At 47.2% G+C, this 16,234-nt stretch overlaps 1 protein-coding gene across 7 annotated transcripts in view; it reads right to left on the bottom strand.

Moving 5' to 3' along the window:
- Nucleotides 1-1,470: 1,470 nt before the first annotated feature.
- Nucleotides 1,471-16,234, bottom strand: part of Ablim1 (actin binding LIM protein 1) — a 289,746-nt gene continuing 274,982 nt past the window's right edge. For 5 of the 7 annotated variants that reach the window (XM_026781437.1, XM_026781439.1, XM_013348149.2 and 2 more), the window contains 9 exons: nucleotides 15,973-16,113; nucleotides 13,899-13,990; nucleotides 12,781-12,886; nucleotides 11,976-12,040; nucleotides 10,953-11,013; nucleotides 9,939-9,946; nucleotides 8,994-9,068; nucleotides 7,885-7,965; nucleotides 1,471-6,129 (listed from right to left, as the gene is read on the bottom strand). In XM_026781437.1, coding sequence (XP_026637238.1) covers nucleotides 6,016-6,129; nucleotides 7,885-7,965; nucleotides 8,994-9,068; nucleotides 9,939-9,946; nucleotides 10,953-11,013; nucleotides 11,976-12,040; nucleotides 12,781-12,886; nucleotides 13,899-13,990; nucleotides 15,973-16,113 — 743 coding nt within the window. In that variant the 3' untranslated portion in view covers nucleotides 1,471-6,015. The remainder of the gene's footprint in view (nucleotides 6,130-7,884; nucleotides 7,966-8,993; nucleotides 9,069-9,938; nucleotides 9,947-10,952; nucleotides 11,014-11,975; nucleotides 12,041-12,780; nucleotides 12,887-13,898; nucleotides 13,991-15,972; nucleotides 16,114-16,234) is intronic. The other 2 variants (XM_013348151.2, XM_013348150.2) reach the window with 1 other exon arrangement.

Here is a 16,234-nt window from a genome sequence, read left to right on the forward strand (position 1 = left end):
ATAGGTGCTGCTGCTGGAGGAAGCCAAGCTGGGTGGACCTTAAGATTGGAGGCTGGGCTTCCTGACCTGCTCTCTGAGAGCAGAGAACCAACATTCCCACAGCCTTGGTGAATGGTCTGTCTCTGGCTCCCAGGTGAGGGAGATTTTCTTCACGGTGAGATTGATAATGAAGTGGAAGATTGGAAGACACCTCCCCCACAGTGTTCCAGGTGACTGCCATGGCCTGTGCTCACAGTGGCTTGGGACATCTTGTCCTCAAGTCTTCAGCCCCAAAGACTGTCACAGACAGAGTAAACATCAGTTCTAGCTGCACTATAAGATGACTGATAGATGCTTGTGTGGGTGGGTCCTGAGTCCAGGGCTTTCCCCATGCTCAGTGCCACCCAAATGTGGTGGTTTGAAAAGAAAACACCCCCCCCATAAGAAGTGGCATTATTAGACGGTGTGTAGCTTTGTTGGCGTAGATATGGCTTTGTCAAAGGAAGTGTGTCACTGTGGGGGCGGGCTTTGAGGTCTCCTATGCTCAAACTACACCCAGTGACACAGTTCACTTCCTTTTGCCTGGGGGTCAAGATGTTGAACCCTCAGCTCCTTCTCCAGTACCATGTCTGCATGCACACTGCCATGTTTCAGTCATGGTGGTAGTGGACTAAACCTCTGAAACTGTGAGCGAGACCCTGATGTGAGATTCCCCTCTGTAGGTTAGGAATGTTTTACTACCATTGGTTAATAAAGAAGCTGCTTTGGCCTATGGAAGGGCAGAATATGGGAAGGCAGGAAAACTAAACTGAATGCAAGGAGAAAGAAGGCACGGATAGGCAGATGCCATGCAGCTGCTAAAGGAGAAAGATGCCATAACCTTACTGGTAAGCCGCAGCCTTGTGGTGATACATAGATAAATAGAAATGGGTTGAGATGTAAGAGCTAGCTAGGAATATGCCTAAGCTATTGGCCAAACGATGTTGTAACTAATATAGTTTCTGTGTGATTATTCTGGTTTGGGCAGCCAGGAAGCTAAAGTCAGTTTCTGTTAATAAGCCCCCAGTGAAATGCTTTCCTCTATTAAGAGCTGCCACGGTCATGGTGTTTCTTCACAGCAATAGAAACCCTAGCTAGGACACTAGTTGATAATGTACCCCTAGTCAGCTTTGTCATTATGGCCTGAATTATTGGACAAACTACAGGGAAACATCTGTGTTATGTGATACATCAATGAATAAGATGGAAAAATACGTGGGATGAGATGGCTCCGTATGTAGGAGCATGCACTGCTCTTGCAGAGGACCAGAATTCCATTCATAGCACTCACCTCAGGCAGCTCAGGAAGCCTACATATACACTTAAAATACATTTTCTTAAGTATTAAAACAAAGACAACCTGCTATATAGCTTTGACTTTGCTCTTTGTTCCGGTTCCTGGGAGTTTGGCTGATAGGGGAGCAGGAAACAGAACAGTGCCGGAGGCGCTCAGGGAGGAAGCACACAGTTTATTCATGAAGTTGAATACAGTGATGAAGGAGGGTGGTGTGTGCTGCCTGCAACGGGCGCAGAGCAGGCTGGGAAAGGACAGCTCAGTGACGGGGGCCTGCAGGCCAAGCTCCCCTCTGCACCTGGCACCAGGTGCTCAGGCACTGGCACACACCATCTCCACAGGGAACACAGCACAGCTTTTCAAGAACGTCTTGTGAACACCTGCGTTCATATCGCCAACAAGGGGAGGGAGGGAGGGAGGGAAGGAAGAGTGAGCAGGCTTTCTTTCATCAAAGCAATCCCATTAACCAAGTTACAAGAGATTCGATGCAGGGTCTTTGGCATCTCATGGAAACCCCTACATTTACCACCAGACATATCTGTACAGAGAACCCCCCCCCCAAAAAAATAACATCAATTCTGTGGACAACTGTCTCCTCTTCCATAGGGAAAATATTTTCATACATAATCATAACCTTTCTGAACATCCATGCATACAGGCTTGTCTCTTTCTTTCATCCAGGGGAAGTGATTCATGGGACCGTCACTCTTGGAAGAGACACAGAGAAGCATTTTATTAAGATAACTGCCACTCAATTGCATTATGCTTCTGGGACAAAAAAGTTGGCTTTGTTGAACTTTGTTGTGCACACTTCCACTGCTTAGAGAGCTTCAGTGTGAGCAGCCACTGTCCTTCTTTGTGAGTTTGCCACAACACTGAACACACACACAAGTGAAAGCAATCCAATGTCTGTCTGTCTCCCTCTCCCTCGGCTCCAAGGGGAGAAAATGGAAACTGTGGTCTTGAAGATGCTGAAGCCTTGCTCATTCTGTTCCAGTGGAGGCGGTGTTCCTTCCCTGTACATGTCACCACAAATCCAAAGCTCTGACTATCTTTTTCTGCATAGAAAGTTCTTCAAAGGGGGCATGAAAGAGTGAAATTGAAGCATACAAAGCCTTGGTTTGTCTAAAGAAGAAAAAACGTAACTCAAAATTGAGGAGGGCACAAAAAGTACAGATTAAGCAGTTACGAGAAATCTTTTCTGAGCAGGGTTCTTGGAGCACACAGCCTGGAAACATGCCAGTGTCCTGCAGCATGCCTTGGGATGCCACTCTAGGTTTGCTTGAGATTTCTTTCTTTCTTAACAAATACTCAAAAGAGGTTAATTTGAATTCTTTTAAACTTGCAAAAGCAGATATTTTTGACGGCATCATTGGTGAAGCTATTTTTAGAAAATGATGTTTGGTTCAAAGCAAAGAAGTCCTGCTTTAGAAACACCACCAGCTGATCCTCTCCACGCTGGAGGCAAGTGACTGAGCGACTGTAGACAGAGATGGAAGCCACAGAGGTGGGGCTGTGCCTCGGGAGAGAAGGCTCAGGCTGGAGGCAACAGAGCTGGGACTTGGGGAGAGCAGAGGACAGGACAGAAAACTATCCCCCCCTTTTTGCACCTTAGAACCCACTAACTGCAGTTTTTCTCTTTGGGGTTTCAGAGAACAGGCAGTTCATGTTTAGTTGGTGAAGGAGTCATATTAAAAATATTTCATCACAAACTCCACACAGGTATGAAAATGCAGAGCTAGCTGTTTTCAAAGGCTTTTTGTCTCTCTAGTAAGCTGCACAGGAAGATGACTTGAGGGTCTGGCCTCTCCTGGAGAAGTTCTGTGGGAAGCACTCAGACTACCACGTGGCCAAGGAAGCCACTTCTGCACCATGCAATCTGTACACACGTCAGGTACAAGTAGGTCAGATGCTAAAAAAATACAGCCCTTAATATACGCACCACGTCTGCCATACATAGATTCTCCCCCAAGTGAACAGGCCGCTTTGATTTCTAGGAACTGGAATTTTCCTGTGTTCAGCAGGGTGGGGTAAAACGAAGACCACCCATCTCCCGTGTTGTGGTCTGGGCATGCCAAGGCCAGTCATGTGGATAGCACAGATATGGCACCACAGCCCCAACCATGGGTCTGGCGGTTAAAACCGGATCATCCTCCGTGTATCTTTCTGGCTGGAACCTGCAAGGGAATGGACTGAGACCCTGGAGTGACCTTTCCATCACTCCTTTCCCGCGGCAGTCGGGGTTCCTATTGGTGTTTTCTAGAAATACATTTTTACATGATACAATTTAAATTAACTAGTATGCTGATATGGAATACCAATTCCCCCCCCAAGTTAGATGGGGGACTGAGTTCAAATGGTCAAAAAAAGCAGGATTTTGTTATTGCAGGAATTTAAGACTTTCATTTTTCAGTTATCATCCAATCCTAGCAGGTCCTCTAACTCACTCAAAGTTCTCCGTATAAAGAGGAGGAGTGTCCCTGCCCTCCTCCCCCTTCAGCTGCATTTCCATATGTCAAGACATCCACAGGAACTATGGAGAGCAGGTGCAGAACGTTAGCAATTGCCCCTGCTCATGTCCCTGTCTCCCCAACGCTTTGGTTTTTCTCCCCTGCATGGCTGTGAACAGTGACATAGTAACTGGTACAAAGCATGGTGGGCCATTTGTAACCTCCGCTCTGGATAAACAAAGTCTCCCGCCAGGCCACCCTTGCTCACTGTGGCACCCACTCTCTATCCTGCCCATTGCCAGGGCAACATGAGAACCAGGAGACACCAGCCTCATGCCAACGCAGTCAGTGCTGGGCAGGGCAGCGGGAGCAAAACAATGAAAACATGCAAAGAGCGAGACACCTGCACGAGGAACCCCATTTGCAGTCTGCCTCCCAACCAAGGGGAGCTGGACCCATCTACTCCGGCCATGCGGTATGGCGCACTTGGTAACGATGCTAATGGGTGTGAGAGGAGCTCCCGTACTTAACCCCCTTGCAGGAGGAAGGCAGGATAACCCAAAGAAGCAGGTCACAAGTCAGGGGACTGCAGCACGGGCTCCGAATCTATGCTGCTTGCTCCTCACTGCTGGTGTCAGCAGACAGCCAGTCACTCTAATCCTGGAAGGAGTTTCTGGATTTTGTGCTCAGCTGTGATCTGAGAGGGAATTGAAATGCTTCCCCTTAGCTTTCTCTCAGAGCTTAAACTCCCAAAAAGAGCCCCAGAGCAGAAGAATCAATGTGACCATTAGATAGAATCTGTGGACCTGGAGAGATTGTTCACAATCCAGCTCAAACCAGTTCTTATGTGGCCTTGTTCATACATTGCAATGAAAGAACTAGGCTCCAGTTTTCACTGAGAGTTGTGGAGTATGCAGGTTCTCCAGTGAGACAGATACTCTGAGCCCTAAACCACCCTGGCCTCACTTCTGTGGTCTGCAGTCTGAACCCAGGGTGAGTCTCCACGGCTCACCACATATGCTGGTCTCAAGCCTCATTCTTCATCTGGGTCACATGCTCTCATGCAAAGGCCCCATCAAAGCCGCAGCACAGCGTGGCACACTGAATGTGGTGCATTCAAGCAGAGGTTACAAAGCACAGACAGACTCACAGAACATCCCTAGGTGAGTAACACACAGGTGTGAACACATGCAAGCATGTCAGTGTGTCAGGGCAAACTAGACCGCATGAACTCTGTCTGAAGCCGTCGACTTCAGAGCTGCAGAGATCTGAAGGAGAAAAGCTTGTCTTCCCTTGGTCTATGCCCTTGACACAAAATACCAGTATGGGCTTGACCTGACCCCGCAGATGCCAGACAGACAGGAGGGGACACTGCGGGGGAGAACTTGGGATGGAGGCAGGGCACAGATTTTCCTTCTCTAAGAGAGACATGACGCAAGGGCAACAACCACCCAGCAGCAGCTGAACCAATCTGGAAACTCGTTTTGCCTTACTTTCTTTCTTGGCAAAGGTGAACACACCAGCTCAGTTTATAGGGAGAGAGGACTGAGCACATCGTCAGGCAGAAAAACGTTCAATGGGGGGAGGGGCTTCCTTAATTTCCTTTTCCTTTCTCATTTTTTCCCCCTAGCAGTTGGCCAACTGGATTCCAGCACACAGGAAGAGAAAAGAAGCATATTCAAATCATCTGAGTTCAGCCATGAACTCAGAACTGCCCAGGTCCCTGAGGGAGTTCCATTTCCCCCGGGGCCCAGGAAGAGCAGAGGAAGGCTGCCAAGGAAAGGCCAGGTTGTTGCTACCACATCGACGCTGGGCTCTGGACTCCTCCTCAGCCACAGTGCTACATAATAAATAGACTCATACTTCAGGGCTCCCAGCCATTCCTTCCCATGTGGCTTCCTAAGGGCACTTGCTGACTCTCACAGGTACAGGCAGCGCTAGGTTACACATCAATTAAAGGGGGAATAAAAAGGAGAAAGAAGCCCCTGTTGTGGACGTAGTCACGTGAAAAGGTCACGTGTGGACATCACTGCTGAGTTTGGGAACAGAGACGTTTCTACCCCATGGCTGTTCCAAGTGTTACTGTTGCTTGGCCGGGGATGTGACCCATGGGTGCTGAGATCAGACTTTTCCTCAGTGTTGCTGCTGGGTAGCGAATAAATTCTCGGATCGATGATTCTGGGCCTTAATACAACGTTCTAGGCACCACCACCACTGAGAGTCCTTTTCTCGATTGTCATTTATCCGGGGGATTTAGAAGAGCTTAGCTTTCTTCTTCATGTCATTGCGTCTCCAAAGAGGTAACTTGTCAAATTCCTGTATGGACATCCCAAAGATTTCCCAAAATACTTCTGGGGCTAAGTGGCGCTGGGGAGAGAGAAGCAAGAAGGTGTTAGTAGTCCTAACGGTCACACAATGACCTTGAGGTGTGTTTCCCCAGTTTATGAATACAGCCAGCCTTCCATAGTTGCGGCTTCGGTACCCCCAGTTTCATCAACGTTAGATCAAAAGTGAAGTGTCTCTTCCCAAACTGCGTCTGACCTAAGCATGTGCAGACGGTGTCCCTGGCCATTCTGCCCTACAACTACAGTGCTGCAACTACAGACATGTCACGTAGGTTGTACCCAAAGGTATGTGGCATTAGAGATGATTTAAAGCATGCAGGAGAGTGTGTGGAGCCAACATCTAAACACATCTAAACACATATCACTTTCTGTAAGACTCTGGGCAAGTACTTGCAGACTTTGTTATCTGCCGGGGGAGGGTGTCCTGGAATGGATTCCCTGTAGAAACCGAGAGACACTGATGCTGTGGTGAAGGGGCATCAGGCTGGGGAGAGAGGCGGCTACCTTCTCTGGTGCTTGTTTCTCAGACATGGCCAGTCCCAGTGTCCTCTCTACCAGAGGAAGCAGCTGGTAGACTCCCGCCAGCACTGCAACTTCGGTGCTGGGCTAGCGGCTGGGCTTGGGAAGGGGATTTGTGACACTGGAAGCAGCAGCTGTCACTTCAGGTCCTTGGCATGTTGAGGAGATACAGAGAATAAAGGACAATAGGAACAGCCAAAAACAAAAGGGACCTCCAGAGTAGCCCCTAGGAGGGCCCAGTGCTTCCCACTGCCCACTAACAGAAGAGAAGGATGCTTATCTTTCATGGGCCATACCTCCTGTGAAGTCCCATTTTAACACAGGCTAGAATCGTCGGGGCTAGCCTGACCTCATCCACAAAAACACTCCATTGTGTTAGGGAATGAACTTGATTCTTCCTGAGACGGCAGACAAAACAGTTATTTAACTAAAAAATCATTCAGACAGAGCTGAGTGGCGGGTCGTGGCTGTGCATGCCTTTAATCCCAGCACTAGGGAGGCAGAGGCACATGAATCTCTGTGAGTTCAAACCCAGCCTGGTCTACAGAGCTAGTTCCAAGACAGCTAGGACTACACAAAGAAGCTCTGTCTTGAAAAAGAAGAAAAAATAATAATTCAGGTGGATAGGTACAAAGATGGGGCAGACTTGGGCCTGGGAATACATTTTAGTAGGGACTGAAATGATCGAGCTGCAACTCTAGCCCTAATTACACCAACATTGGATTTCCAAAAGAATACGATGAAGCCATGCTGTGTCTCTGCGGTCATTCTAAAGCTTACCAGGCATTTTTACACACTGACTAACTGCAGACTCAGATGTGTGCACTTGACCACTGGCCCCTCTGAAGCCAGCGAATACCTGCCCTGATGCTGACTGGTTATGGAAGCGCCCTTCTATGTTCTCTCTTTACTGTACACACTTTGAGAACGGGCATCATCCTTCCCACCTTAGGCTCCTAAGGAAGTGCTGAGCACTGGATAGGAGCAATGGCTGGATGACTATAAACTCCCATCCTGCGGTGGTATGTTCTTGGAGAGTCTCAAGATTTTAGTTAGCTCTTTGTGCCACCTACATTGTGAAACTGGTGGGTTTTTTTTTTTTTTTGTTCCCATTACTTTGGGTTTCCCCTGGAAATACACATTTAGATGTGTTTAGAGGTACCCTGGTGTGTGTGTGTGTGTGTGTGTGTGTGTGTGTGTGTGTGTGTTGGTGATATACAGAGATCTTTAACTGATGTTAAGGTTTTGTTTTGCTTACCTCCAGCCGGGTTCTATCCACATCTCTTAGGATTTTGTTGCGCCCCCTGTTGGTCACCATGAGCATTTCATATGGAAATATCTGAAGAAAAAACACCTTGTCTAGAACACTAGGATCCATTTAATTCACAAGTACAACCCGAAGTCCAGCACACGCAGCTAGGGATACCAACAAGAGCGGGTACAAAGACCCTCTAGTGAGGGCACAGTGACAGATTCTTGTACGTTGCCATCTCTCAACTAGTGACGCACGCTGCGCTGTGCCTTGGGAAGTCTTCTGAGTGGGAGAATTGTTAACTGATTATGAATGAGTCGGGAAGGTCAAAGTTAGCAGAGATCTGGCGTGGTAGGCACATGTGCTGCCGCTTACATGATGCTGTTAGAGTATAACTAACTGTGAAGGGCTCAGTGCTCTTAGCTGTGACAGACTTGTGAATTCATACAGCCAAGCAGGCCCCAAAACAGTGTTCTGGAAGCTGACATACTGAATAAGCCACAACTAAGGGATCAAGGAGACCAAGTCTTTGGACACCCCTTTTGTTTTGTTTATGACAGGGTCTCACTATGTGGCCCTAGTTTGCTTAGAACTCACTATGTAGACCACGCTGGCCTCAAATTAAGAGATTCAGGCCCCTCCTTTTGATCTCTGAGACTAAAGGTATGTTCCATCACGTCTGGCATACTTCGAGGCACAGAATGTTCTGGAGCTAGAATGACTAGACAAGTCACTTTGTCCATGGCTAATCAGATGTAGTATGCAAGATGTTTGCTAGTAACCCTAAGAAACTTCTGGCAAACTGGGACATATTGATCACAAAATCTGGAGCAGGCTTCTGACGTTCCACTCAGCATTGGACAGGCCTCGAGATGCATGTGGCAAGGGTCAAGGTAGCACCTAGGTCATAGGGAAAGGTTCTGGTACCTCACTGTGAGCAGAGTACTGTGGGCAGTAAAGGTTTAAATCTGCTGAGTGAGTGTGGCCCAAACAGGAATAACAGGACACTTAGGAAAGCTTGTTTGACTGTGCCAACCTGGGGCCAGGAGGCTCTTACACTCTGAACACAGCAAACAGATAGGAAGCCACAAGAGGAAAGGAACAGTCACACTTGCCTTTGGTTCCAACATGTTGGGCATGGACACTCCTCGATCCATCCGCATGGCTGGCATGTGGCCATCTGGGAGGGTCTGCAACAGACGTGCATGTTCAGTGGTGAGCAGAAAATCTCAGCAGAAGCCCAGGCAGGACTGTGAGTATCCCTTGACTTTCCTGTCGGGTCTCAGATCCTCCCATCCTGTAATGTTCACTACCATGTATTTCTCAAAGTGAGAGCCTTACAGAGTAAGACTGATAATATGTAATCAAGTTGGAGAAAAATCATGGATTAATGACTATGGATTATTTCCCGATGTAGGTTGCCCAGGTGGAGGGATATACGCATAAAAACTGTCAGTTCTATTACCATTATTTTCCTTCTGTGTCCATCTCTCTCTGTAGCTCAGCTGGCCCTGAATTCTAGAACCTTCAGCTTCTGATGTACCGAGAATAAAAGATACACCACCAGACCCTCTTACCTTTCTCTTTCTTTATCTTAGGTTGGATTTATTCTCCCTTCTCAAGCTTCCTTCCAGTCTTATAAGATGAAAAGCAAGGCCTTGGGAGCAAACTGTTCTTTCCCAGTGGCTAAGAGGCCTGCTTCATTTAATTTGGGGACAACCAAGGAAAGGCAGCCCCTAAGCACTGAGAGACCATAACTAAAAGTGTGCACCCAAGCCGGTGAGGCCACTCACTTCTACCCTGGACAGGGCTCGCTCCAGTCAGAGAAGAGAGTCCTCTTACACGTGGCACAGCTCAAGCCCTACCCAAAAAGTCTGCAGTGACAACATGACCTGTCTACCAGACATGCCTGCTCCTTCCAGCTATGGAGTAACGGTTAGACATTCAACCACCATAATCATCCTTCCAATGGAAACTGTTCCCCTGAAGTAGCAGCACAGACTAGAGAATGAATGTTCTGTCTGATGTGGCCAACTCAAGGAAGACAAAGCCATCCATACCTGGTAGTCTGAAAAAGGAAAAAGAAAATCATTAGGGAAAGACCAGGAGAAAACCACAGAATCATCAATAGTAACATTGTATTTCTACAGAAAACCACAGAATCATCAATAGTAACATTGTATTTCTACAGAAAACCACAGAATCACCAATAGGAACATTGTATTTCTACAGAAAAACCACAGAATCACCAATAGGAACATTGTATTTCTATGGTAACTTCGTTACTTCCCAAACATTCCCAAACTCATAGAATTGCCAACAGTAACATTGTATTTCTGCGGTAACTTCTTAAACATTTCCAAAACCCACAGAATCGCAAGAGTAACCCTGTATTTCTATTGTAACTTGTGAAACATTCCGAAATGAACCATGCTCCTTCCTCAGTCCTAATCAGTCCACACACTGAACCACTGGTTTCCCTGAAGCCAGGAAATGCCTGCTTCAACTTCAGGCATCAGTCAAACACCCTTCCTCCCTATTGTCGCCACATGCCCTTTGAGGGCGGTGGCTGCACCTCATGTAGGGTTATACCTCCTTCACTGGAGCACTCAGCATGCAGAAGGACAACGTGAGAATACTTAGATACTGGTTTCCCATGCTTGTATTTATTGAGCTGTGGCCCTCAACTTTCCCAACACTGTGACTCTTTAATGCAGTTCCTCATGTTGTGGTGACCCCCACCCGAACAATTATTTTCATTGCTGCTTCAGAACTGCAATTTTGCTACTATTATGAATAGTGCTGCACATATCTGTGTTTCCCAATGGTATTAGGGGACCCCTGTGGAAGTTTCATTCGACACCAAAGGAGTTGCAACCCACAGATCAGTGTTGAGAAACACTGATCTAGAAACACTCTTGACGTTTTTATGCTTGCTAGTAACTCAGAGAAGAGAACTGCGGCCCTACTGTGGGATACACAGAGCATGAACATAAGCAGGGAGGTGATTACAGAGCCTCTCCTGAGCCAGGTGCACAAGAAGTGTCAGGGTTCGCCTCCCTTTGGAGCCTTACCTCGAACTCCGCCACTGACATCTCCGTAGCTGTTGTACTGAGCAAAGTCTGTGGAAACCGGCTGCAAGGAGGAAAACATTATCATTGGAAAAGCTCCTGTGGTCATTTTAGATTTGGAAATAGGAAAACAGATTTATAAGATCCTAAAAATCCTTCCCAGGCTAAAATCCTGGGTGGTCACTATTTATCTTATTTATTCTTCGAATTATGAAATCTCAGTGTTTTGCAGGCATCTATGATGATGTCCAGCAGACAAGTATTTCTTCTTTATAGATAGAAATATTTTTCTAAAGGTGCCTTTAATCTCAGCACTCAGGAGGCAGAGGCAGGTGGATCTCTGTGAGTTCAAAACCAGCCTTATCACCATAGTAAGTTCCAGGACAGTCAGGACTACATAGAGAGACCCTGCCCCATCCCCACAATGTATTTCTAGGAATTACATCTAGTAACTACGTAACTGTAATTATTCTAGGCTTGGTAAGGGAAGGTGGTTGCCACCAGCTCTCTTTATAGAGATTATGAATTGAGTACTTTTTGCCTTATTATAAGAAAAAGTGTCTGCTATTGCTTAATTAGTCTCTTACAGTTACATCGGCCATCAAAGTTAATTCTTTCTCCTTGAAAAAGAAGCATTTTCCTTTGCTTATACCTCAAAGTGATTCACCAAGAAGCTAGGCAGGTGGCAGTGTGCTCTGTGTCCCAGCAGCAAGAACAAGGAAATTCCTCGGGGTGTAAAGGAACCTGCCCATGCCTAAGGACCCAAGTTCAGTGTGGGGGATTCACACGGTGGAGGGAGAGGACTGGTTCCCACAAGTTGACCTCTCTGATCTCCATACATGCACCATTGAGTATGCGGCACACACACATAAATGAACATACTGACATGCATAGACCATAATAAAAATGTAACAGAAAGTAAAAAGACCACACACGCACACAAAGGAGTCAGATTATTCCAATGATCTGCCAGTACAAACTGTGAGAAGGAGACACACAGACACCATTAACTGAAGGGAGTCTTACCCGGTGAAGGCCATTCTTGCCATAACCAGGGAGAGACGAAGTTTTTGACGATGGAGCATGTGCAGCTGGGTGAGGAAAAAAGCAAAAGACTTTGCTAGTGTTTCATTCAGTGAGATTGCCAGTGATCTCGCACAACTAAAGACTTTGGAAAGAGAATCCAAATGATAGTGGGTTGTGGTCTTACAACAAACTGCCTTCTCGGGGAGCATGCGGGAGATGCGTGATCATCTCTAGGAGAGGCAGGAGGAGGAAGGACACACAGCCCAGTTGGAGCTGAAGCTAGAAGGACCCCTATGGTTCTCTACCACAAACAGGATATAAGTGCACCTTCTTACTTTGAGCCCTCAATCCTAAGAACACCATTATTTCCACGTTATAGGAGAAAAAAAGATAGGTGCTAAGGAAGTCCGTAGAGCAAGGACTTGAGCCGAGGGATGTGTGGTGGGAGCTGGCATCAGTAACCTGCCCCAGAAACCAATGGTGTAAGATATCAAGATGGTCCAGCCAATCACATCGGGGCCCCTGGGAGGAGGCCTGGCTACAGAATCTCATCTGTGAAGGTGCAGGAGTCTGAGAGGCAGCTTGGCTATGGAGGGAGCAGATCAGTTCAATACCCCTGCATCTCTGGACAGGACAATCTTTTTGAAATTGTTTATTGACCTATGTAGTTGTAGCATCACATACTCACACAGACCAGCATCCCACACTCAGAAGGAACTCGAGGAGTTAGAAGATCACACAAGCTGGTCCTGTCCCCTGGGCTCAGCCCACCCTTAAAGCACAGAAGGCAGGGTCCGCTGCTCACCTGAGTGCAGGGGAGAGTCATAGCGACTGGCCAGCAGGGCCGCTCTTTCCCTGTTCTCCTTCTCCATCTCTTCCTTCAGTATCAACTGCCCCAGGCCTGAGTTGAGCTGTCCACAGAGAGAAAAAAGGAAAGGAAACACGATGCACTTGCTGCCACCAACCATTCCTTTCCTGCTCAAAGCCTGCGCTTCCTTAGGAGGTGGATCAGGTTCTAGCTTTTCCAGTGGGGAACCTTCTCATCCCCAGCCAGGCTCCATGTTCAAAGATCACCTCCCTTCTTTTGCCCTCCCCCAAAGGCCTCAGATTGTGTGCACATTTGATGATTTTTGATATAGGAGGGAGAGATTATGGATTGGGATCCTTAAACAAGAAATTCTATTGTTTGCTTTAATTTTTTTTTAAAAAAAAAAAGAAATATATGCTCACATATACTTTAGAAAGTCCAGAAGGAAGCAAACTGTGGGCCCCCACAAGGAGCCCCCAGCCTGTACATCCTGATTCACACCCATCTTTCACTGTTTATACACTTTACACGAGCCAGTGCTGCTCTTGGGACTTTCTCCTGTGCACTCAGCGCCATGTGCACGTCTCACAGCTTTGGAGGACACCATTCTAAGGGCTCCATTAGCCCCTAATTGGTCAGAGTTTAGAATTTATTAGCCCTCTGAAGTACCAGAGGTCCTAGCAAAAAGCAAGAATGCATAAAAGGAGTGGGGGAAGAGGGAATTCTTGGTGGCAGACCAATTGATACCTATTTTCCCATCCCAGATATAATATATTCTGTCCTGAGGAAAGGCTTGGGCCAATATATGCCATCCCAAGGAAATGGCTCTAGCAAGGCCTGCGTGCCCTGGGTGCACCCATCTTGGCCCGCAGGAGCCCTCCACACCCCCATCCTTTAATGCCAGCATACCTACCCCACAGTCTTACGCTCCCTGCCTTCTGTCACCCCCTAACTCTCCAGCCTCACTGTCACCACCTCGGGTCACCAGAGGCCTGCAAACCCCTGAGGTCTGGGAGCACCGCTTACTGCCTTGGCGGAGTGCACCAGGTACTTATTGAAAACAAGCAAACCCCGGGCCTCTGGGAATGGGACTGAGGCCAGCCGCGAGGACAAACCTTCATCAACTGCTCCTCTTGAAGCTGCCGGCGTCTCAGGAGTTCCTCCTCGTCTTCCTCTCTGCCGCTAGATCTGCGCCGCATGTCAGTTCCTAGTTCCACAGTAAAGACAACTTCTCACATCTGCCCCACGACAGAGGGGTCTTAGCGGTCCAGCCCATCTGGCTGTCTCTCAGGCTGGTAAGGTGGCAGGGCAGCAGGCTTTCACACAGCAAAGGGCACAATACCACAGGGGAGGATGCCCACCACCAATCAGCGCCATGGGCTGGCTTTTCAGGGCCCATCTGATAGATATGCTTGGGCCCTTCCACATGTCTGCCAACTAGACCTGGGCTTGCTGGGGCTACTGAGTCTCAAGGCATCAGCTGCAGGCCAGGGTTTGTTATACTAAGTGGAGAGGTAGGTACCTCCAGCTATTACTGGTCAGCTTTAACTAGCAAGGAATCCAAACATCCACATATCTGCAAATGGCTGAGACAGTTGCTATCTTGTGGCAAGTTCTTAATGCTTGTAGTTCCTTCTTCTCCTGGTTTGAGACTTTTTAAAAAAAATAAACTTCTACTTTTTCTTCTGCCCCTAGTAAATCCATTAAGAAACACATTTGCTGTGCTTCTTTTAAAGGGTAGGTCTATAGTTTTCTCTTCCTCACACAGTAAAAATCAGTCACAAGAGAATCTGCCACTAATAGGTAAACAGAAGCAGGGTTAGTACAGCTCAGAGCAACTTTGGAGAATACAGCAGCTGACATATCACTTCTAGGCCTCCAGGAGGTGTCTGTCTGAGTGACTGGAAGGCTAAGGTCAGTGTTGTTTTTTTTTTCTAAATCACTTAGATTAACCTGGCTGGAGAACTAGGAACTTTGCCTAGTCTAATAAAATTTACTAATAGTTGTACTTTTTGTTGTTTTGATGAAGGGGGAAAGCATTTCCCTCACTTCAGGATTCTAGGCAACTCTAGAGGATTTAGTGATGACAATGTCAACAATGACTTCCCTTCTCTCTGAGCAATGCGGTTGAGTAGAAGCCTAAGAGCCCTGAAAACTTCCTGAAGGGCAGAGATTGACAGCCGCTTCCTTCTTAGACTTAAAAAAGCCAATGTGGATTTTCTCTTTAGTTTATACTAATAAAAATCAATAGACCAAAGTTTGTAAGAATTAGAAACATCTCATCAACCTAATTATAGAATATTTGTGGATAATGAGAATAGATTTCTCTTCAACTATTTCTATGACTCTTAATTACTTCAAAATAAAGTTCTATTGCCTATATAAGTTATTCTTTTTTTTTTTTTGAAAAAAACCAACACAACCTGAACAGGAAAATTAAGAATTTTTGAAACACTGAAGGCCTTTCAGGTTGTCTACAGAAATGAGGGTAGTTGTATCCTGTAAGACTGACCTAATTTTCGGTCTCAGCTGCTGGGCTTGGTAACCCATTCACTAATGACAAAACAGTGAAGATACAGACACAACTGGGAAGCAGAAAGCAAAGAACGACATGGTTCCAATGTGGCACTGGAGCGCGGGATCATGGAATGGCAGACGGAAACACACACAAGCTATGCTGCGGAATGCCTACTACAGCCTGTCGTAGCAGTGGAGCGGGCGACCTCGGCAGCGTGGGCAGAGGTCTGCAGGGTTAAGGCTGCCTGTTAGCAGTGAGGAAGACAATCCAGATACAGTCTAAAACAAACTTAACTGGGCAAGGATATGTTCTGGTAGACGCCCCGCAATTTTACCCACTCTGCTCTCCAGAATAATGCCCCTGCCAGCAGGCTCTGGGTTAGCTTACGCAACAGACAACTGAGTCAAGCCAGTCCGTCCACGCCATGAGTTTTAGAACAGTTCTGGGTCTCTGTGCGTTTTGTGTACAGCCAGGCCATGGGAGGCAGTTTGGTAACCTCCAAGCATTTTGCGTGCATACTGGTGTTAGGTTCATTTTTTTCACTATTCTGCCCCCCGATCTATGCACTTTTCTGAAACGTCTTTGTGAGATTTCTTTGCATGTTTTTAAGCAATTCATTTCACACTCTCCTAGGAAATCGTCGGTTTGACTTAGCTGCATGGGTTGCATACCTATGGCGGCAAGCGAGGGGGGACCGGGCCAGTGGTCCGTCTCAATCTTTGGTATCTCGTTGGGATCTGGTGCCTGGGCTGCTGGGAACTTGGAAAACTTGATGATATCTTCTGAAGCCTTGCTCTGGGCTGCCAAGGCAGCTGCATCTAGGTGGGAACCAGGGATGCTTAGCTATGGGTCTGTAAGGGACGCTGGTACCACCCCAGACATGACTTAGCTATGGGTCTGTAAGGGACGCTGGTACCACCCCAGACATGACTT

Source organism: Microtus ochrogaster, chromosome 8, assembly GCF_000317375.1.
Source record: "Microtus ochrogaster isolate Prairie Vole_2 chromosome 8, MicOch1.0, whole genome shotgun sequence".
In the NCBI taxonomy this organism is placed as follows: domain Eukaryota; kingdom Metazoa; phylum Chordata; class Mammalia; order Rodentia; family Cricetidae; genus Microtus; species Microtus ochrogaster.